This window comes from Chiroxiphia lanceolata, chromosome 1 (genome assembly GCF_009829145.1).
Source record: "Chiroxiphia lanceolata isolate bChiLan1 chromosome 1, bChiLan1.pri, whole genome shotgun sequence".
Taxonomy (NCBI): domain Eukaryota; kingdom Metazoa; phylum Chordata; class Aves; order Passeriformes; family Pipridae; genus Chiroxiphia; species Chiroxiphia lanceolata.
Genome location: NC_045637.1, coordinates 85,121,192 through 85,143,196, shown reverse-complemented (window position 1 = coordinate 85,143,196; position 22,005 = coordinate 85,121,192). Strand labels below are relative to the sequence as shown.

The 22,005-nt window shown below is 39.2% G+C and overlaps 1 protein-coding gene across 1 annotated transcript; it reads left to right on the top strand.

Annotated features, from left to right (window-relative positions):
- The first annotated feature begins 1,396 nt into the window (after nt 1-1,396).
- VPS4B (vacuolar protein sorting 4 homolog B) lies at nt 1,397-21,664 on the top strand. Its single transcript, XM_032702078.1, has 11 exons — nt 1,397-1,558; nt 4,395-4,506; nt 5,906-6,056; nt 7,312-7,379; nt 10,129-10,248; nt 10,486-10,642; nt 12,143-12,291; nt 12,461-12,542; nt 14,541-14,760; nt 17,312-17,449; nt 19,206-21,664. Exons 1-11 carry the CDS (start codon nt 1,532-1,534, stop codon nt 19,305-19,307), a joined length of 1,326 nt encoding a protein of 441 aa, XP_032557969.1. The 5' UTR covers nt 1,397-1,531; the 3' UTR covers nt 19,308-21,664.
- Nucleotides 21,665-22,005: the final 341 nt, after the last annotated feature.

The following is a 22,005-nucleotide window of genomic DNA, read 5'->3' as shown; positions in this document are numbered from 1 at the left end:
CATAATCAATGGTGAAAGAGTAAAAGGGATGGTTTTGCCTCATCCTTTGAAGATGGAATAAGAAAGAAATTGATATATGTGATTTAGCCCCCAGTTTTCCTGAGCACTTTCTGCCATGGATGCTATGCTTGAATCCTGATGACCACACAGCTGTAAAGTTCCTTCAGAATTCATCAGCTCTCCCTTCACTTCGGCCAATTTCAGTTGCCTTTTGTGGCAAACTCCCTTTACCATGTCATGTTCCAAAGTCTGATTACATGACTCAATCTTTCCTACGTCATGTCTTTACACATTTGCAGTTGAGCTGAGGAGAACAGTTGTTACTGAACATGTCTAAAAACCAACCAAAGCATCCTCGATACATGAGGACACTTACCAAGATAAACTGCCAACCAGGTGATCTGAGGAAAATATTACCACAACCTTCCCTGGAACAGGGAGGACTGTGGATGTGCTTTTTTACCTCTGCCCAGAACAGGCAGCCTACTTACAGTAACAAAAAGGTTCACTGAATTGTTTTATTTAAAATTAAAAAAAAAAAAAAAAAAAAAAAACAAAAAAAAAAAAAAAAATTTAAAAAGTGACATTGAAATTATTACGTCAAATTTGCACTGTGGTTACTTGGAGGTAGTTGGAAGAATGGGGTTTATTAATCTAGTGAAGTTTCCCAGACATTCTTTTTTGCCCTAAAGGAATTAAAGTACTGTGGGGAAGGATATGGCACTAATTTAGCAGGTGTCCCTAAATCCATACAGCAGGTTGGCTTTACAGAACTGGTTTGTGATCAGTTGCGTGTTGAGTCACTTCCTCCTCTACACTCCGTGAGCATCGAACGTCACCCGAGCTTCATTACTGACCCACGGGCCAGTGACACTTGACCGCTCATGATTATGTCAGGATGGATTAAACAAGATTGGGCCTGTTTAGTCTGGAGGAGAGAAGACTGAGAGGAGATCTCATTAATGCATATAAATATCTCCAAGGCGGGTGCCAAGAGGATGGTGCCAGGCTCTTTTCAGTGGTACGAGGAGTAATGGCCATAAACTAAAACACAAGAAATTCCACCTCATCATGAGGAAGAACTTCTTTTCGCTGAGGGTGGCAGATCACTGGAACAGGTTGCCCAGGGAGGCTGCGGAGTGTCCTTCTCTGACAACATTCCAAACCCACCCCGACGCGTTCCTGTGTCACCTGCTCTAGGTGACGCTGCCTTAGGAGGGGGGGTTGGACTGGACGATCTCCAGGAGTCCCTTCCAACCCTAGCGATTCCGTGACTAAGAGCGGCTCAGGGAACACCAGGGAACACCGACGACTACGAGGGGCTGCGCGGGTCACTCCCAGGCCTGGTTAGCGACTCGCTGGCGGGGCGCGGGGCGTGCCCGGAAGCGGAAGGGGGGCGGCGTGGCGCGGGGTGCGGAAGGGCGGGCGGAGGCCGCGGTTTCGGTTCCCGTTCCCGGGCCGGGGGCGCTGCGACGGCTGAGCCGCGGGCCTGCGCTCCCTGCTCCGGCCTCCGCCCCTCTGCCGCTCCGCCATGGCGGGCAACACCGGCAACCTGCAGGTACAGCGGCGCCGGCCCTACCTGGGGCAGGGCGGGCCGGGGGCGGCGGGCAGGAAGGAGCGCGGCCGGGGCTGTCGTGCGGGCGGAGCGGCGTCACAGGGAACGCGAACGCCGCCTGCCCGCCGGGCCGAGGACACCGTCGGGAGAGCCGCAGGCAGCCGCAGCCAGGGGCGTGTGGTGGGAAGTGGGCTCGGGGCTCGGCGCGGCAGAGCCCGCAGGGTCACACCACTCATCGGCACCGGGATTGAGACCCCGGGAGGGGGTCCCTGACCTCCCCGGGAGGGCGTCCCAGCGAGCACCAGCCCTGCGGGACTCCATGCCTAATGCCCGTCTGGGAAGCGCTGTTGCCTCTTGTGGTCTGGACGCATAGTTTGGCTTGTGTTTCTTGCTGTAGGAAGCCCTTGCCTGCTCCGTTTTCTGCTTGTGTTAACCCTCAGTCGGACCTGTGTAATCGGTGCTGCGGCAGGCCGGCAAAACAGATCCAGAAGTGACCTGTGTTCAGAACAGTCTCTTTTCTCTTCAGCTGTTTGAACCGTGATCATTTCCGTGTGCAGTGTTTACACGGGCAGTGTAATGTTTATACTGGCAAAGCAGAGGATATATTGCAGAGTCTAGAATAAGCAGAAGGGGGATGACACCTGTTAAGGCTGACATTCTTTCTGAGGGTGATGTTCATCAAACTATCAAACTATGACCTGATGAATGTGGTTTGTGCCTTAGGGATAGTTAAAGCTGGTCATCTATGCCCTAATTCATAGGACTTTCTAATAATGATTTTCTGTTTGATAGCAGTGGTGTTCTTAGAATCACAGAATCACAGAATCAACCTGATTGGAAAAGACCTCCAAGATCGTCAAATCCAACCCTTGATCCAACACTGCTGTGGTTATTAGACCATGGCACTGAGTGCCAGTCTCATCTTAAAAATCTCAGGGGACAGTGAATCCACCACCTCCCTGGGCAGCCCATTCCAGTGTCTGATTACTGTCTCCGTAAAAAATTTCTTCCTAATATCCAACCTGAACTTCCCCTGGCAGAGCTTAAGACCATGCCCTCTTGTCCTGCTGCTGGTTGCCTGGGAGAGGGGACTGACACCCATCCAGCTACAACCTCTTTTCAGGTAGTTGTAGAGAGTGATGAAGTCTCCCCTGAGCCTCCTCTTCTCCAGGCTGAACAACCCCAGCTCCCTCAGCCTCTCCTCATAGGACTTGTGCTCGTGTCCTCATAGGACTTGTGCTCGTGTCCCTTCACCAGCCTTGTTGCTCTTCTCTGGACCTGCTCCAGCACCTCAATATCCTTCCTGAACTGAGGGGCCCAGAACTGGACACAGTACTCCAACTGTGGCCTCACTAGCACTAAGTGCAGGGGAAGAATCACTTCCCTGGTCCTGCTGACCACACTGTTCCTGATCCAGGCCAGGATGCCATGGGCCTTCTTGGTGACCTAGGCATACTGCTGGCTCATGTTCAGCTTCCTGTGCAGCTCATGTAAGGAAGTATTAGAGCTGAGAATCTAATAGCCAGGTAATCGTCTTTGGCTGTTTACAAAACCAGGCAATACATGATGTAGACTTTTTCAGAGGAGTAGGTCTGCAACATGCCCTGTTTTGTCACAGTTCTGTTTTAGCAGGTGATTTTTGCCATTTATTCCTTGGATTTAGTGCCATGTATATCATTGTCTTTGTTGTACTGCATCCAGGAGTCACTTGGCTGCCCCATAGTAACTGAAGTCACTGAAGGGACTTATGAAGAAAGAAACTTCTGGTCTGGGTTAATTTTTGCTCTTTTGCTAGATTTGAATGGTGCTTAGAGGGGCCTAAGGGAGCCAGCACAAAATGAGCCCCAAGGACAGGACTGCCCATTCGTACCTGGGAAACTGCTTATCAGCTCCTGGCTTCTCCAAAAAGGAAAGAATAAATCCTGTTCCACAGAAACAGATGCTTACAGTGTGTCCCAACACTTGCCACAACAGAACCATATAGTCTACTTTATTGGTTCATTGGTTTTAAATACCTTTGATTTCAGCTTCAGATCTGTTGAGATGATGTTTGCTTCCAAGACAGCAATGCAAAGCAATAGAATGAGAGATTTTGTTGTTTCTCTCATGTCGGTTGTTTACCAGCTTTATTTTGCCTGAAACACAGCAGAGTGTCTGGATAGTGGCAAGAGTATCTGTACTGGAATGTCTGGTGGAAAATCCTTGCTGCAGTTGAAGCTCTCCACCTTGATCTCTGACATTAGTCATCCTGAGCATACTAACAATGCTTAGCAAAGCAATTGAATGTGAAAAAATAGGTGAGGGGCTAGAGAAGATTTATTTGGAGTTGGTTATCTCCGGCTAACCAACTGCTTTTTTTTTTAACTCATGTGAAGGAGTGGTTAAGACATAGAGTTTTAATTGTCCTAAAGTGGTATTGGCATTCCAAGGAAGGAAGTGTAATAAAAAGTAATAAGCACTTAAGAGCAATGAAATAGCGGTGATAGCAATAAGTCGACTGGCCGGTGTGTGCAATATGGTAGCTTAAATCACAGATCTGTTTGAACAAATAAATTAAAAATCTGCTCATAACTGCTCACAGAATGCTTTTGATGCTTGAGATTTGGATATGTTCTCTACGCTTTTTTGTGTGCTAGTAAATTGCTGTTCATAAAAGGATAGAAATATTATGTCATGTACAATACAGCACATAAGACTTGTAATCAGTTGCCTTCAACTTTTGGGGGTAAATGTTGAGAAGCAGGAAAACTCGCCATCAAAAAACAGGGTAACAGCTTAAAGCGTCTCCGATGGTGCAAACTGCTTTTGCACAGCACTTAATTACTTGTTTGTGTTACAGAAAGCAATAGACCTCGCTAGCAGGGCAGCACAAGAAGATAAAGCAGGAAACTATGAGGAAGCCTTCCGCTTGTACCAACATGCTGTGCAGTATTTTCTCCACGTTGTAAAATGTAAGTGTAATGTGTTGGATGATTAAGTGAAGTTTAGTAGTCAGATTGCACAAGAGTAACCTCGTATGTTAACATCAGTATTTAAATTTTTACTCTCATCAACAGTTGATACTTGCTAATTGTAGTTTGGCTGACGTATATTTTTCAGCTTTTGCCTTTCCTGTGTTGTGTGCTTGCTCCATTCTTGAAAGAAATTGGATTATTTTTTACTTGTGTTTTGTTTTGGGGTTTTTTTAAGACAGAAGGCAGCTATTTGCTGTCTCTCTTCTGGACTTTTGTAGCAGTGTTTCAAGCTGGCCACTGCACGAGGAAATGTGACAATAAGTGCAGGGATCCCTACATTTCTGTTGTACTGAAGTCCATGTTACCCACGAAGTCTTTGCTGTATCTACAGAGTGGTTTTTGCTCCTTTTAACTCATGCCACTTGCCTTTCTACAGTCCCTCTGATGGCATTTTTTACTCCTTAATGTCATGGTCTTGCTGTTCATCTTGGCCAAGAAAATGTATGAGATGGATTTGTATGTTATAACTTTTCTTCAGGTTTCCATATTCTCATTATTTTATGCCTTTTCACACTTTTGTGTAACATTTTGTGCCGTGTCCAGTGCTTGTATGCAAGGAGTGAGCCTTCTTAATGTAGGTACAGCCCTAATCTAAGTGGATTAGGGTTGCTTGCCTGACGTAAGTGCACTTAAAGATCTCCATGATTTGGAAAAACCCACTATTTTCTTTATAGTTTCTTTATAGTCCTTTATTATTATGATAATTTGTGTTTATCACTTCTTATCCATTTATGTCCTATAGACTTTCTCAGAATATCACTTTCTTTTAACAATACTGATATACTTTTGGAAACTTAACACGTAAACCTGATGTTAAATGTTGATTGCTGATTTGAAATATTGTAATAGTGACTACGAGAACAGTGTGGCTGTTTAAACACACCTAATTCTTTCAGATATTTTATGTAATTTTTTTCTTTATCTTTTAAAATTAGCAGGCAGTGGAAAAATCAAGTATGCTTCTCAATAAAAATTGCTTAGCACAAGCAACATCTTGATGAGCTATTTTAGAAAATCAGTTATTAAGGCAGTGTCCAGCAGCTTGAAGGGCTGACACAAAAGCTTCCAGTGCCGTTATCCTTAATCCTTTACAGTCAAATTTTAAGCCAAAACAATGTTCAGGTGTATATTTGATTTCTGTTATGTGATACATCCTTCCTGTCACTTCTTTCCATGGCATAGTGGAAAAATAAGTAGTTGAGGTATTTGGTTATGTGGTGAGCCCTCAGAGAACTATATTGATAAGATATAAAGAAGACAGAGATTTTGTCTTGTTTTCTGGTGATGCACATGTGTTTTGCTGTTAACTAAGAATTGTTTCTCTTCAAACTTTTAGATGAAGCACAGGGTGATAAAGCAAAACAAAGCATTAGAATGAAATGTACAGAATACTTGGACAGAGCAGAAAAGCTGAAAGAATATCTGAAAAAGAGAGAAAAAACTGCACCAAAACCAGTTAAAGAGTCTGGTCCTACTGATGCAAAAGGGTATGTTTTTGGAGAAGGTAAAGCAAAATACTTCCTGAACTCAGCTTATTCTAAAATTCAACTATTGAAAGATCATTCTGAGTAGTGTTTTTGAAATGCTTCAGGTGATGACTGTGCTGAAATACAGTGGGCTAATAAAAATACCACGAATTACCATCACAGGCATTTCTGTGCTTGTTTACTAAAATATGTGAACATTTGCATAGGAAATTCACTGAAGAATGAAAGCTGAATCCAATGATTATTGGATTTAATGGCAATGAGCCCAATGACCTTTAAAGTTTTTCAGCATTTAAATACTTACTAACTAGAAAATAAATTCAGACTGGTGATTACTGGACTTACTGAGTTTGATCTTTCTCACACTTGATAAGAGGTGAAAAGTTCTATGTGGGGTAAAGTTCTGTAAGATGGGCTGAATCACTGTAATGTCTTGTTGCTGCCTGGTCTCTCTGCTAGTTTCCTTTTATGAGATTTGTTTCTCACTTTGCATATCAGAGAGTTGAACAAGCAGAGCCACCCAAACAAGCCCAGCCTCTTTTGCTCTTGCTATTGCTGTTATAGGAGAGAGGAAAATTTCAGGATGATAGCTTCTGGTGGGGCTGCCCTTTTAGCAGTCCTGAACAGCTAAAGTTGCTTAGTTGTCTCTTAAAATGTCACTCTTTCATCTCATCAGTTTCATTTTTTGAGCTGTACTGTGTCCTGCTGTTTTATTTTTAGAAAGAATTGGTAATACCACAGAGGCTACATGTATTTTCATGACCTGCACTCCACTTGTTCACTATCTAGTCTCTTTTTTCCTTCTTTAATTTCCACTATCCTTTGCTCTGATGACAGTGTAGGGTTTCATAGTACTAGGTGTTATTGGCCAAGTCGTGTTGCAACTCCAGATTGTCACTTTTGCCCAATGTCTACAAATAAACCTTTTTATTGCTTCTGTGTTGCTGGATATGAGAGTTTTGTTTCCTGAGGGCTGGCTCAAAGCATGTAGAAGTGTGTTAAGAGGGCTCAGACCCATAAGAGGAAGTTGAAAAGACAAGGAGGGTGAATTAGAAAATTGTAGAAAAAGTTTAGGAAAGTGTACAAAAGCAGGAGTACAATCATGTAAACTTATAGAGGTCTAGAAGCATCTCAACATTTATTTCATTCCTTCCTCAGCCTGGTGTTTTTTCTGCTTTTTGCATTGTGATTTTTACCCAAAGACAGCAGTCTCTCTTACTGTATTTCAAATTTTTTTTCCTTGTTTCCATATCAGGAATGACAGTGATGGGGAAGGGGAATCAGAGGATCCTGAAAAAAAGAAGCTACAGAATCAACTTCAAGGTAATTTGAAGCATCTTTTTCTTTAAATAGGAGTGACTTCAGTCAAGCAAGTTCCTGCATTTTTGCCATCTAAATGTTATGGGTTAACTTTAATGTCTGTAAGTGGCTCAACTAGTATGCTCAACACGTTCAAAAGCATAGTCTTTCTGGAAGTATGAGCTTGTGTGCCATGAATTTATACAGTGACTATATTGAAATGTATCTCCTGTACCCTGTGCTTCATGTTAAAATTGTACCATCTTTCCGGACAGCATTTTCCGGCAGGAGAAGTTGCAAAATCCCAGATAGCTATAGGCTAAACTGAATCAGTATTTTTTTACTCTTAAGTACATTGAAGTATTGCCTAGGGCTAAAGTAATGAACATCATACAAACACTTAGTGTAAGCAGGACTGTTTTCACAAAAAAAAAGCTTGTGCTCAAGTTTAGGGGTAAAGAACATGGATTATTTCCCATTTATAATAATGGGCAGCATTGTCTCATATGCAGTGATGATGCTCTCACAACTAAGTAGCATAATAGTTTGGAGTTTCGAGCTGAAATTCAGAATACAGTTAGTGATGCAATGTATAGCAGCCACCAGTAGTTTTGTGCACAGTAAAAAGGAGGATTTTTTCATATTTATTAGCCTTTAGTGGTGAAGAACTGTTCAGAGCTCCCCTGACAGAAGGTGCTTATGGATCTGAAGAAACCTCATTGTTCTCCTGTTTTTCAGAAACTGTCCCATGCTGCTTCTACTTCATACACACTTATTTAATGTTATGCACAGTTATATGGGACAGTTTCCTATTTTTTTAAAAATGACAGAAAATTGCTGAGCACTGGACTCTTATCCTGTTTCTCACTATAAAGACTTTGTTTCTTCCTACATGAATCTGACCTTCAGGTCCTATTTCAAGAATAGTTTCCTGCACCCGGCACTTCCTTGATACTTTCTATAAAATGACAACCACCTTGCTTGTATGTTTGATTGCTTGAAAGTCTGAGGTACCTTTAAACTTAACACAGGTGTTACTCAGATAACAAGGTACAAGCCCTGCGTTGTCTTCAGACTACTCATTTTCATTTTATTTCCTATAACAGCCACAGAAATTTCATGTATTTAATTTTGCTTCCTTGTTACTCCTAGCTGAGTTTGCCTTATGGAACTTTCCCATATTTGTGACTATTTAGATTTTAATTATGATAGTAACTTATGGTGGAAGAAGTGACCAGGTGACACTCAGACTGGATAATAGTTGGGGGTCTATTGTCATTACTCTTGTTTAGAAGTTTAAAGGCCTTTTGCACTCTATTGCTTAATCTTCCAGCTGTTCATTTACACCTACAAAATTAGGAAGCCTACTGTTCCAGCTCCATTTCTGTCGTGGTACAGGGGATCTCTTACAGTGCAGTGATTTCAGTTGCCATGGTATGTCTGGTCTAGATCACTGATATTTTTACTTTGAAATAATCTCTTGTTCCAATCGGAACTGTTACTTGTTCTGATAATTGTTTTAATGATGGAGCCCATAGTTTTGTTTAAGAAAAACTGAGATGTAATCAACCTAGCAAAAGAATTGAATGCATTGAAAGTGGGTGGTTGAATTAATTCCAGTATATAGATTGCAAGCTAAGACAGTTCACAGTTAACTTTCTCTAACATTTTTAGCATCTTAAACGATATGTTGTTGGTTTTGGACTCTAATTTCCAAACTCTTAATAGCTGCAGTTGTTAACAGAAATTATTCATATCAGTCTTACAGAGAAGGAATGCAGCAAAGGAAAAACTCTCCTTTATTTGCTTTATTCATTAACCAGTGAGTAACAGTAAATTTTCAGTCCCATAGAAATAAAAAAGCCTTAAATTACTTCACAGAGCTCTGAAGGCATGAGATGAAAATGCTGAGAAAATACGTGGTGAAAGCCAATTGTGAAATTACAGAAAGCCCCTTGTAGAGAATTAGGACAACCAAAACTTTCATTGTGTTTGAATACTTAGATAAGCATTGGATTGTTTGGCATTTGTTCATGTGAAAATTTCTCTTATCTTTTGGATTTGCCTTGGCTAGGATTACAGGATCTAATATTCAATTACTATCTGAGTTCCAAGTTTTTCCATCCAGAAGTAGTAGAAACAAAATAATTCTTAGCATGTCAGACTAACCAATCTGAAGTCTGAAGAGAAGGCTAAATTATGGCTCAATTGGCTGAACTCACTGATTGAAGAAGATGAGACTTGGTGATAAACTTTTGAGAGAACATGGCTTGACTAAGAAGATACTTCTGCAGCTAAGCAGGCTCCATATAACCTTTCTAACGCTTTCAGCCCTAGCTCTCAAACTTCATCACCATTAGGTAGTCCAATTGTTTGCTGCACATCTGGAGATACCAAACAAGTTACTTCATCTGCTGGAGAATCTTACACATCCTGAGCTAGTGCAGCTACATTGTTTAAAATGAAATTTCAGATTTTTTGGGAAGTGCAGTTGTGGTTTAGTGAGGAGATGGTTCCTGCAGGACTTCTGCTAACTCACAAGTATTCTGGTTATCCATGTTTTATTTTGGTAAAACAATGTGACAGATTTCTGTAGAAATAACATCCATTAGCCTACTGGAATTTGGTGTTTATATCTACTTAGAAATGCCTTGGTTTTATTCAGTATTGGCATGGGCATATATTTTTTATATTATTCTTTTTTACCAAGTGGAATTTGCTGTAGTTGTGAAAAGATATGTGCATCACTAACATATACAATCCTTTCTTATAGGAGCAATTGTTATGGAGCGACCAAATGTCAAATGGAGTGATGTTGCTGGCCTCGAAGGTGCCAAAGAAGCACTTAAAGAAGCAGTCATCTTGCCCATTAAATTTCCACACCTGTTTACAGGTCAGAATTACACTTATTTACTATTGGCCAATCAGGACTGGCACTGGGGCCCGTGAAGTGTGTTATGCCAATGTATCAGAGACTCGAGCTGAGCTCTTATCAAAGAGATTGTGATCCATCTGACAGAAGTTTCATGAGTAGATGTGGAAAACCTCAGAGTACATGAGAAGGGCATAATCAGAAAATAGGTTCAGTCTTTCTACGGTGTTTTGAAAACTGCTGGTTTCTCTTTTGCAGGCAAAAGAACACCCTGGAGAGGGATTCTCTTATTTGGACCACCAGGAACAGGAAAGTCTTATTTAGCAAAAGCTGTGGCGACAGAAGCAAACAACTCTACCTTCTTCTCAGTATCTTCCTCTGACCTAGTCTCAAAGTGGTTAGGTGAAAGTGAAAAGTAAGTTGGAGTTGCCAGAGGTCCAGGAAAACATTTTCAACAAGAAATTAATATAGAGCTAGATGAGTTGCTGTAAAGAACTTGAATTTGAGGGAACGATCTTGTCTTTTTAGAAACAAACTTGAGGTGTTTCTATGTTTCCTGCTGCAGTGCCATGTAATGGTATCATCATGTTCTGCATTTTGAGAAGCTGCATCTAGATCTTTCTTCAGGGCTCAAGATAGTTTTAAAACTAGCTCAGGAAGGTTTATGGAGCACCATGGAGCTCATTCCCATTCTGAATTCAGCTGTGATTGCACACTCTATCAGTCTGAAGTGCTGGCTTACTTTGCTTCTTGGCATCTCCCCACTCATCTGTCCCAGCAACTGTGTGGCATTCCTTTGTCCATATGAAGGGGGTTTTTTTCTTCATTCCAATTTCAGACAAAATCTGAAAGACATAAGGGACTTGCAAAAATAAGCTGAAGGAGAAGAGCAACCATGAAAGGAAATTTCAAGGGTCCCTATGCTAACTGTTTGTTACTATGTCATATGTAAATAAGACCAGGAAGCCTGAAGTGACGTGTTGGCTGCAGTCTAGAAGTGCAAGAATTTGTCCATCTAGGCTTCCAGAATCTTCCCTGATAAATCTTCTCTGAATTAATCAAAAGCTCTGGGTTTATACAGAAAGTACCTTCATATAATGATGAGAATACTTGTCAAAACCATGATTCAATAGTTTGAAGTGCGAGACAACTCAGCAACGCTATTTAAAGTTGATAGATTGAGGAAGAAAGGCCATAAAGTGTTTGAACTGGAGGGTTTTTTTCCTCAAAAGCTGGAAACCTTAAGCTGCTTTTCTTCTGTTGCAAAAGAAATACAGAACTGGAGTTTACCTCGGTATTAGATTTTATTTGACTTCATTTGAGACTATCACTTGAGATTTAATGCTGTAATGTGAAAAATTTTGCAGCATGTTCCTATTTGTTTTTCTTTTTAACTTAGTAAAATGTGTGAATGAAATATGGCTGGAAGTATTTTGGGTTCTATTTTTAGGGTTTTTTTGGGGGGGTTGGTGGGGGTTTTTTTGCAAACCAATGTTTCTTGTCATATAGTAATTATTTAGTAAAGTCGTATAAAGTAGAAATACAAGTTATTTCTTACAAAATCCCTAGAATTAATTTGATTAAGTTAAATAAGAGAAAACCATTTTCCTTTGAATCTGTCTAGAGTGGTGGTTTTGTATAGTCCAGGCTGTCATGTAGAAATGTAAACTGAAAAAGAACTTTTTCTTGCAAAACCATGCCTGGAGCACTCTAAATTTTTTCATCTCTCTTTATGCTGGGCTATCTTGCTCAGTACAGTGCTAAGCCTTGGAGCTGGAAGAATGTTTTGTCTTTAAATAGCTTTATGTTAATACTTCTTTTTTCTTGCTTTCTCTGGAGGGAACTACGGTTGTGTGTTTTTACTGATGTAACTAATAAAATTATTAAGATAACTGAAGCTGTTTCCTTCTTTAAGATTAGTGAAAAACTTGTTCCAGCTCGCCAGAGAAAACAAACCTTCTATTATCTTCATTGATGAGATAGATTCCCTCTGCGGGTCAAGAAGTGAAAATGAAAGTGAGGCTGCTAGACGGATAAAAACAGAATTTCTAGTCCAGATGCAAGGTAAGTTTGGTTTTCAGAATCAGACAGAGGAATTAAGATACGTATTTTAAGTGTAGCTTGCATGAGAACAGTAAAATAACTGCAGTTCCACCTCATTAAATTTTGATGACTTTTTAAAACAGTCTCTGCTTATCATCTAAACAATGAAATTATTTCTGTCCTGATATAGGGGTTGGTGTTGACAATGAAGGAATCTTGGTCTTAGGAGCGACAAACATACCCTGGGTTTTGGATTCTGCTATCAGGAGAAGGTATGATGTAATTTTTTTCATGGTGTGAAATTCATAACTGGTGTGAAGATTCAGTCAGAGACTATTTGTGGTGGTAATCCAGCTCATGTTTGCAGCCATGGCTAATGTTCTGCAGCTCAGTTCCATGAGATGGACCAAGCCAAACTAACAGCCTCTTGCCCCTTTAGAGAGGTAGGTTGTTCACTCTTATATCGGCCATGTAGTTTATTTGATTTCTTGGTTAGATGATTATGCTTGAAGAAATGGAGGAGTTTTCTGCTTGCTTGTTGGTTTTCTGGTGGGCTTGGGGAACAAGTTAGAAAATGCACACCTCAGAAGGGCAAGAGGGGGCAGAGCTTTCCTTTTCAACTGTTAATGAACTGCTGAGTAGCTCGAGTTCTTTCATGGAAATGTAACCTTACACAGAAACACCATGGTTTTCTATTGGTCAGGTATAACTTGTGATTTTCAGTGCATGTTTTAATTGCTGTTTTGTAGATAAAGAGCTTCCAAATCTGTATCTGATTATTTGGATCTTTCTTTGAGCTGCAGAGCAAGCAGAGGACAAACACAGCTATATGACATATATGATTATGTTGAGATGAGGGCACAGCTTGCATAATGGTCATTTTTGTAGGCTAAAGAAACATTGCTTTTTTATGACTGATGCTGACTTTTATTTATATACTTCATTCAAGCTGGCCATACTTAGATTTGAGGTTGGATCACGTGACCTGCAGAGGTCGCTTCTAACCTGTATGAGTATAGTGTTGTGTGAGACAGATTTAGAGGTCAATATGTTGCTTAAAATTTCAAGTCACTCCTGAAATTCCAGTTGTGAGGTCCATGATACAAGACAGACATGGACCTGATAGAATGGGTCCAGAAGGGAGCTGTGAAAATGATGAGAACACTTCTCCTATGAAGGCAGACTTAAAGAGTTTGGGCTGTTCAACCTGGAAAAGAGAAGGTTCTCTCTGGAGAGACCTTATTGTGGCCTTTCAGTGTATAAAGGGAGATTATTAGAAAGAGAGATGTTTGTTGTTTTTCTTCCAAGACCTGTAGTGCCAGGGCAAGGGACAGTGGTTAAAACTGAAAGAGGGTAAGTTTAGATTGGACATAAAGAAGAAATTTTTTACTATAAGGGTGATGAAACACTGGCACAGGTTGCCCTGAGAAGTTGTGGATGTCCCGTCATTGGAGTGTTCAAGGCCAGGATGGGGCTGGATGGGGCTTTGAGCAACCTGATGTCGTGGAAGGTGTCCCTGCCCATGGCAGGAGGGTTGGACTAGATGAAGGTCTCTTTCAACCCAAACCGTTCTCTCATTCTGTGCCCACAAGACTTAAAGGGATTTGTACAACAGTGACTGTAATTATAGTATTTTTCCATGGATTTAGGCCACTCTGTCATGTGTGTCAGGTTAATTATTTTCTACGGAATTTGGAGTCACTCTTATTTTGTTGATGGGAGGTAATTCCCACTCTGAGAACAGATGCTGCTTCAAAGGAAGAACTGCAGTTACCAACACTTTCTACTGACAACTCCGTTGAGAATGCGACTTCAAATTTGCTTCCAGCTATGAGGTTTCCTTTAATTTAGTTGGAGAGTGTAGAAAATTGTTTCATCAGTTTGTTATCAGGTAGTTCTTTCTTTGAGTGTGAAAACTGTGCAAATATACTTCAACACTTAGGCTTCTTCATCTCAGTTTTTTCTTTTATGACTCAAACTCTGCTGGAGAGCATCTGGGAAAACTTCAGTCTGAAGAGAAGATTTTTGTAATGAAACAGAAGCAATTATATTCTGGATGTTAGCTTACACTAACTGAAGTATTATTTATGAGAACAGATTGTTGAATATTTGCCTTAGATTTTTTTTTTTAAAGGTTTATCATACTGAAACTACTTCTTTCTAATATTGTTAGGAGCAAACTATATGCTTATTTGCATAGGCTTCTTTCCACTGTGCACCTGCGTGAGCTAGTATCTGTGGAACACTTTGTTTTTACTTTTTTAAACCAGGTTTGAGAAGCGTATTTATATTCCTTTACCTGAAGACCATGCCAGGGCTGCAATGTTCAAACTCCACCTCGGGTCAACTCCAAATCTCCTAACAGAATCAGATTATCGAGAGCTTGGAAAGAAAACTGAAGGCTATTCTGGTGCAGATATAAGCATCATTGTACGTGATGCACTCATGCAGCCTGTTAGAAAAGTGCAATCAGCATCTCACTTTAAAAAAGTAAGTAGGAATCAAAAATCTCTCACATTCCCTCTAGTCCTGCTATAAATCTGGTGGAACTGGTTTCTGAATATTCATGCTATGACTCTTAATGTCTAGAGAATGTTAAAAGCATTCAGTTTGCAGTTTGACTTAAATGGGAATATTAGAGGTGCTCTTTTTCTGTCTCAAGTGTTTCTTAACATGGTGGGGGGAAAAAAGTATTCCCTCATACACAGGAGAACAGGTGGATTATACTTAAGCACATTCTGTTTATTTGGCATATTTTTCAAACCGAAAAATTAAGATTCTTGTAAAGTTCTGGTAAAAACATTGAATCAGTGTTACTTGAGCCAGTAGTAAAGGGGCAAGACAACTGAGCAAGGTCTGTGTTTCATTGTTTGGGCAGCGTGCAGCATGCTATAGACACTATGCTGTAATGTGGAAACTAGTTTATGATTAGTTAGTTTCATACCAAGAGCCTATTCAAACTATATTGCTTGGCTTATCTTGCAGTTACCTCTACATGCTGTGTACTGACTTAAGAAACATTTCTTCATGATATTTGGATCTCAGAAACTTTATCTGACAAAGAACCAGTTGGCATTCTTTACCACCAATCTAAATCAATTAGATCTGGGAATGTCTTTCCCCCAGAGAATTTGCACATATGGGTCCTGCTCAAACTTAATTGTTCTCTGTAAATGATTGAACTCTTAAAAAGAAAAACAGTGTGATTATAAACAGAGGTTAAAATACATGAAATACGTATATTGGTTAAATAAAATTATATTTTTCATTTGTAGTATTTTTTAGAGTAGACCCAAACTACAAGTATTTTTTGTTTACATTTTCAGTGCAAACTTTGATTTTTACAGAAATTCATGTATCTAAGGTGAAGGTGGGTCAGGGTATTCTGCAGAGGTGTTTGCTGCTGTAAAGGGAAGCTTTAATTTGCCACTCCTTAAAGGAGCAGGTGTGGTAGGAAAAATTTTAGATCCTAAGCTATCAAGATACGTACCATGTAACTTGTGTTGGCAGCAGTTCTTTGTCATCTCAGTTACAATTACAGGTTTTTTACCAGTAATTCAGGGTTAAGGGCCCTGAACTGAACAGCTGCACTTTTTTTTGAAGATAGACTCTTTTTTTTTAATGTAGTTTCTTCCAATGAGCCCATTCAGCTTAAGATTCAAAGAGAATGACACACTTAAGTCCAATATGGTCCAGAATGTGAGAGGACAATAAGTGTATCTTCTGAGGACACCTCACAGTAACACTGTGGTGTAAGCTGTATTTGTTGTTAAATAAACAGCTATTTTGATATATCAAGAATTTTCTAGATGCTTTCTTCCCTTAAGCAGTGATGTCTGAAGTATTTATCTGTTGTTGACTTTAACTGACAGTGACATTTCTGGCTAAAGGGCTGTTACCTTTTAGCATTTTGTTCAAATTTGGAACAATCTGAGGCATGTTTCAGATTGCCATGGAGCAATGAAATAACCTCAGTTGTCACAGTTTGCAGAGCAACCCAAAAGGAATTCTTCCATCTTACCTTTTTATTCTCAAAAAAAAAGGAAGGAAAAAAATCCAACAACTGCAGTACTTTGAGGGCTCCGACATAAGCCAAGTTGATTCCACTTGTGTTAATACTTTAATTGGATGATTTCCTATTTTTATAAGCAAAATCTTAATGTTATTATTTTTATCATAACAGATGACTTGCTTCAGTTCAACAGTGCTTTCCTCAATTGTTAGTAATTAATTGTAAATCGTTCCTTGCTCTGTGTTATAATTCAAGTTTGTCAGAGTACATTTTGAATATTGCAATCTGCTCTCTAGGGTCGTGCTCTAAACGCACTTTGGAATAGCAAATCCAGTTCTCTCTGTCAAAAATAGCAAGTTAGTGTGTTGTCCTTCAATCTTTGCATATGCTTTGCTTTCCTGTGGATATGTGGGGCTTCAGGTAACAATGACGTAAAGCAAAATCGTGGGTAACAGATAATGTGTTGCAGAAAGGGAACAGATGCCTGGTGCGTCTTTTTTGGCTCTGTCAAATGTGTCTGGGGAAAAAAGGGTGTGTTGTGTTGTGCCGCTAGGTGGCGCTGTTCTCTATGGAGCGCTACTCGCGTGGTGCCGGAAAAGGTGCTGGGAGCTTTGGAATGCTTTGGAAAGCTCTCTCCGGCTTCCTGACTTGAGGGACTCTCAGGGAGAATTACTGAGAAAGCTTTAGAAAGCTGTTAACCGGTGATGAACGAACTCCCAAAGTGACCAGGAAGTGTGGTCTTCACCAATTACATTTCCTGGCATATTAGTTTTCCACAGAAATCCTCGGTGTTCAGAGGAGGTGGCTTTTTGGATTTGGCCTGATGTGAATTTAGGTATCTGCAGCTTCGTGTTTTCAAGGTGAATGATACCCATACTCTTACAAAATTTTTCTTTCACAGGACGTATCTTCCCAATGGGTAGGCCATCTGTATAAAATCAAGAAATGTTTTTGCTCCAGGGTGCTGTTCAGCTGGTTTTTGTGTTTAAAATTATAACTCCTATAAACTGAGTGTTTTCTTATTTTTAGGTAAAGGGACCATCAGTGTCTAATCCAAACACGGTGGTAGATTTGTACACCCCTTGCTCTCCAGGTGATCCTGAAGCCACAGAAATGTCATGGATGGAGGTCCCAGGTGATAAATTACTAGAGCCTCAAGTGTCCATGGTAGGTATTCTTTATAGCTTTTCTTTCTTGCTTTGCAGAACCCTGAAAAGGCTTTAAGGTGAAGAGGTTTTCAAGACAATTGGATGAATTGTTTGTTTACAGAAATGCTGCACATACCAGATAACCAGATATTTGAATTCTCAATAAACAGCACTACAGTATGGCATGCTTACAGAAAAGCCAGCTCTCTATCCTTGATAAGCAATTCTTTTTGTTCCTGTCTGCTGGCATGCAGCTGCTGTTCTTTCATCCGTGGGCAGCATCTGGCTCTTCCACAGTTCTTTCACTTGACTTTTATTCATTTAAAACCTTTGGGGTCCCTGTACCATGATATGCTTTCTTCCCATCACTCTGTGGCATTAATACTGGGAAATGGAAAATTACATTCAGTGTAAATTGGGGCATGATGTGCCATAGGTAAATATTGCCCATGAAATAAATACAAGCATAAACAATAAAATGTAAGAAGATTTTGGATGTAGTGGTGGTTTTGGTTAAACTTCATCACAGGTGATACAGCTCTTCCAGCTGTTTTCTTTGTGTATATTAAAATACTTTCTTTGGCCTAGGGAATAAAATATGTCATTTTGAGACAATTTTCAGTTTTAGTTCACTGCTTAAGAAAAAAAATTTAATTGCTGGACACTTATTCTGCATTTTTCCCCAAGGGCAGCAAAAGCAGATTCTGAATTTAAGTACAAAGTTCGTGGGAAGCACTTAATAACAAATCCATGCTGCTGTCGTTTCCCGTGTGCCAACAGTCCTGTAATGAATGAAAGAAATCTGTGTATTTCATGGGGATCACAAACCTCTCAAGCAGTAGGCACTGCTTTGTAAATATAACCCTCATTATATTTCAGAAAAGAATTTTCTGTGCCTATTTGCATACTGAGGAAGCACAAAAGGATGTATGCAGCTGCAGGCCTGCCCTAAAACTTCTACCTGTATGGTCTAAGTGGATTTTTAATCAGTCTTCCCTGGAATTAAACATAACAGCTCCTTGTGTGCTCCTAATGGTACCGGGGCTCTGATGCACTATAGTGTCCATAATCGGTTCTTGTCTTTATAGAGATCAGGCTTTAATTCTTTCTAAGCAGGGTACCTCTGGTCTGATGAGAGAAATATCAAGTGTAGAAAATCATGATACTAACTTTTGGATTTAGCCATAATTTTATAGTAATATGAGGTGTTGGGCATCTACTTTTTTTCAGTTGCCTTTAACTAGGACTTGATTAGTTTTCTTTCCCTTTTTTATTCACAGTGTTTTAACTGCTGCTTTCAACTTCATAGATCTGTGATTTTTCTAAACTCCATTTTCTAGCATCTAATTATTTATCTAGGAAATTTACTAAATTGAAGAGACAGAAATTACCAGTCATGAGCAGTAAAACTTTGCTAGAGATGAATCGCAGTCTGTTGTTCTATCTTGCTGGACTGTGAAGAGTACATGGGGACATCTGATTCTTTTCCACTGTAATCTGCTGTAAACAAGGGTTGAAAATAGTAGCTGACAAAAAAAAAAAAATGGAACTAAGTTCTTATCAGGAAAAACAGATGAATAAAACTTGAATGGATGAGTGCCTTAAACCTAAACCTGAGGTTGTGATTTTGTTATTGGAAAAGTCAGTAACTGTCGTCTGTCTTGACAGTGTTAAAATTCTGCCTCTGTGCAGAAGTGTTCAAGCTTACTTTGTTTTGTGTAAATAGGAGCTTTTTAATGTGTTTTTTTAATGCATATTCTTTTTTTCTCTGACAGGCTGATATGCTCAGGTCGCTAGCTAGCACAAAACCAACAGTTAATGAATTGGACCTGGAGAAGTTAAAGAAGTTTACAGAAGATTTTGGTCAGGAAGGCTAAACCAAAGATACATGTGGAGCATTAGAACTTTTTTTCTTTTAAAAGTATTCTTGTGTCTTTATTGATGGCACTTCAAATAAATGCCAATAAAATCACTCCTTTCTTACTTTGCAGAAGGAATAGAAGATACCTTTGCAAAGACCCTTAAGCTTTTGTATTGTACTGTTTTCCTCAGATGTCTATTAAATGTCTTCTATTGAAAAATAATACAGAAATACAATTTTAGGGTGAGACAGCAAAGTGGTGTGGTAAAGTCTAATAAATACTAGAAAGCTTTAAATTAATAGTTCCATTTTAGGTAGTATATTAGATCTGGATACAAGTGAGTTTTAAACTCCCAGTAGGCTCAAAAAACCCTTTTTTGAGGGGTGGAAGAGAACATATTTGTCAGGTGTTTTCGGTATTAGTCAATCAGCATACATACTAATTGCTCTCATTTCATTTAGGAAAATGCAACAAAATTTGCTAATCAAGCATACTGCAAATGTGGGTTGGTATGAAAGTAGGAAGGAAAACACTTTGAGGATAAGACTGCGTGGGCCAATATTTTGCTTAAATACTGATGGACCTGGTATTTGGCTTTTTCTGCTATGCTGTGTTAAAATTTTGCCTTAAACAGCAAGCTTTTGTTTTTAACTCTTTACTGGCTGTTACACACTGTCACTATGCAATTTAACAGACGTTTGTTAAATGCAAGTAACTCAGAAGGTGTTTTGCTGGCCATTCTTGGGGGGGATTGTTTGGAATTGGTTTATTTTCTGGTTTGGTTCTTTTAAATCTGGATAAACTTTCTGCAGCAGTTTCACTAAAATTAGAAAAAAGCATTAGTAATACCCTGTAAGATCCCATGTCTTGAGGCTGGCAAGGTGTATGTAGTCTTTGGAGAATGTATGGGAGGTATTTTAGGAAATAGCATACTTTCACATGTGAGGAGGTTATAACAGATGTTTTAGCCACAGGCTTTCTGGTGATAAATTAACCCAGAACCCCACTGGTAACTGTAGCATATAGGTTACATCAATTTAGTGCTTAAACTTCAAGAGAAGGCTGGCAGTTTAGTACAGAAGTAGCACTTCCATTGCTCTTTTTCTGAAGAACTGCAAATGGAGATGTGCCTGAATGTAACTTACAACACTACAGCATCAGCATTGAGTTTGTGCCTTGTAAGTTTGCACTGGCTGTAGATATGAAACATCATTAGGATTATGTAGAATACTCTATCTTCCATTATCATTGTACAGCTCTATCCTGCAAATGCTTTGTTTAACTTGCATTAAAAGAAATTTGCACATTTTAGGTGTGTATGTTCTATATACATATACACATATTTGATAATCTTTCAAAGAGATTTGGTTTCTTTTCTGTACATATTTTGTGTACGTTATAAATCATAGGATGGGTGACATTTTCTGTACTTAAATGAAGTAAAATGTTAAAGTACAACATCAGCTATGTTCTTTGAGTATTTCTTCAATGTTATGTTCAAGTTTTTCCTGCTTTATTATTTTTTAGACTTGTTTCTGTGTTTAATAGCTAAACAAAATATTTAGTTAAAAATTCTTTGATCTGCAAGGTGCTGAGCTTTTGTTTACTAACATGATGAAAAATTCTTTCCAAAATCCTTCAGTTACAGCTTTACCTTTGTCTAACATCAGAATATGTAAATGTGAATCAGTGGGCTGCAAATCTTTCTGTTGACCTTTGTGGGTACAGCGGGAGAGGGAGTGGGTGAGGGCAGGAATTCCAGTGGAGGGAGGTGCAGGTAGCTGTGATTAGTATACTTAATCCTCGTTGCAACAAGATCACTTTTTTGTAGTTTTCTCTTGTGAACACTTTAGAAGTGAGCCACATACTGTCAGGTCTGTCACTCAGAGGTTTGAAACTACTATCTGAAGTACTCGTCTCTTGACCTTTTTTTAAAATGAGAGTCTTTACTGCAATCTTAAAATTCTCAGGAACATTCTCTTGTGTTTTTTTTTTTTCCTTTTTGTTGTAATCTGATTTGTCCTATTGGTTTCTAGAAGCTTAACTGTATAATCTCTTATCTTTAATGTAAAAGAAGAGTATACTGTATGTTTTAAATTTACATCTTGCTGCTTGCTCATTTGTGGGACGACATCTGTAACAGAACCTTTAATGTTTGATGTTGAAAGTTGTTTTTAGAAATATATTCCAAATAAACTTTGCTGCTTGGAGTTGCAGCTAGAAGGACAATTTTTGATTTGTCGTCTTTGTAAAATGACAATAATATATATCACAGAGCCTCTTAGCTAAGTAATCCCATAATAATTATAGCCAAATTGGGAGGGGGAGGACATGCAAAATCACTTTTTAGTTTTCACTGTTAATTGAAAATTCTCTAAATGAAAGAATTTATGAAAGGTTATATTTGTCTGTCAATACTGGACAAATTAGTTGTATATTTTTAATGAGTATGATCTTTGGCTGGTTAGCTTACAAATTTTTTTCATAACTTCTGGTGTTACTGCTTACTGTGACCACAGTATGAAGAAATGTCATTTTCCTTCCTGTGTGTAAAATAATTTTTCAATTAAATCACTTGTATGTGTGCTTTTTGTGTTCTTCACAGTTGGTTTCTTCACAATGACATTAAATTTTGTATTTCCTGGTATACCTCTTGATGCATATACTCATAGGGTTAGAAGAGCACAGTAAATTAACTCCTTACATTGTTTTC

What these genes read in the sequence shown, in the direction of transcription:
- VPS4B (XM_032702078.1), top strand. Translation starts at nt 1,532, where the DNA reads ATGGCGGGCAACACCGGCAACCTGCAG. An exon ending in TTTTCTCCACGTTGTAAAAT is followed by an intron (nt 4,507 to 5,905) that starts GTAAGTGTAATG and finishes TCAAACTTTTAG; the next exon opens with ATGAAGCACAGGGTGATAAA. An exon ending in GGTCCTACTGATGCAAAAGG is followed by an intron (nt 6,057 to 7,311) that starts GTATGTTTTTGG and finishes TTTCCATATCAG; the next exon opens with GAATGACAGTGATGGGGAAG.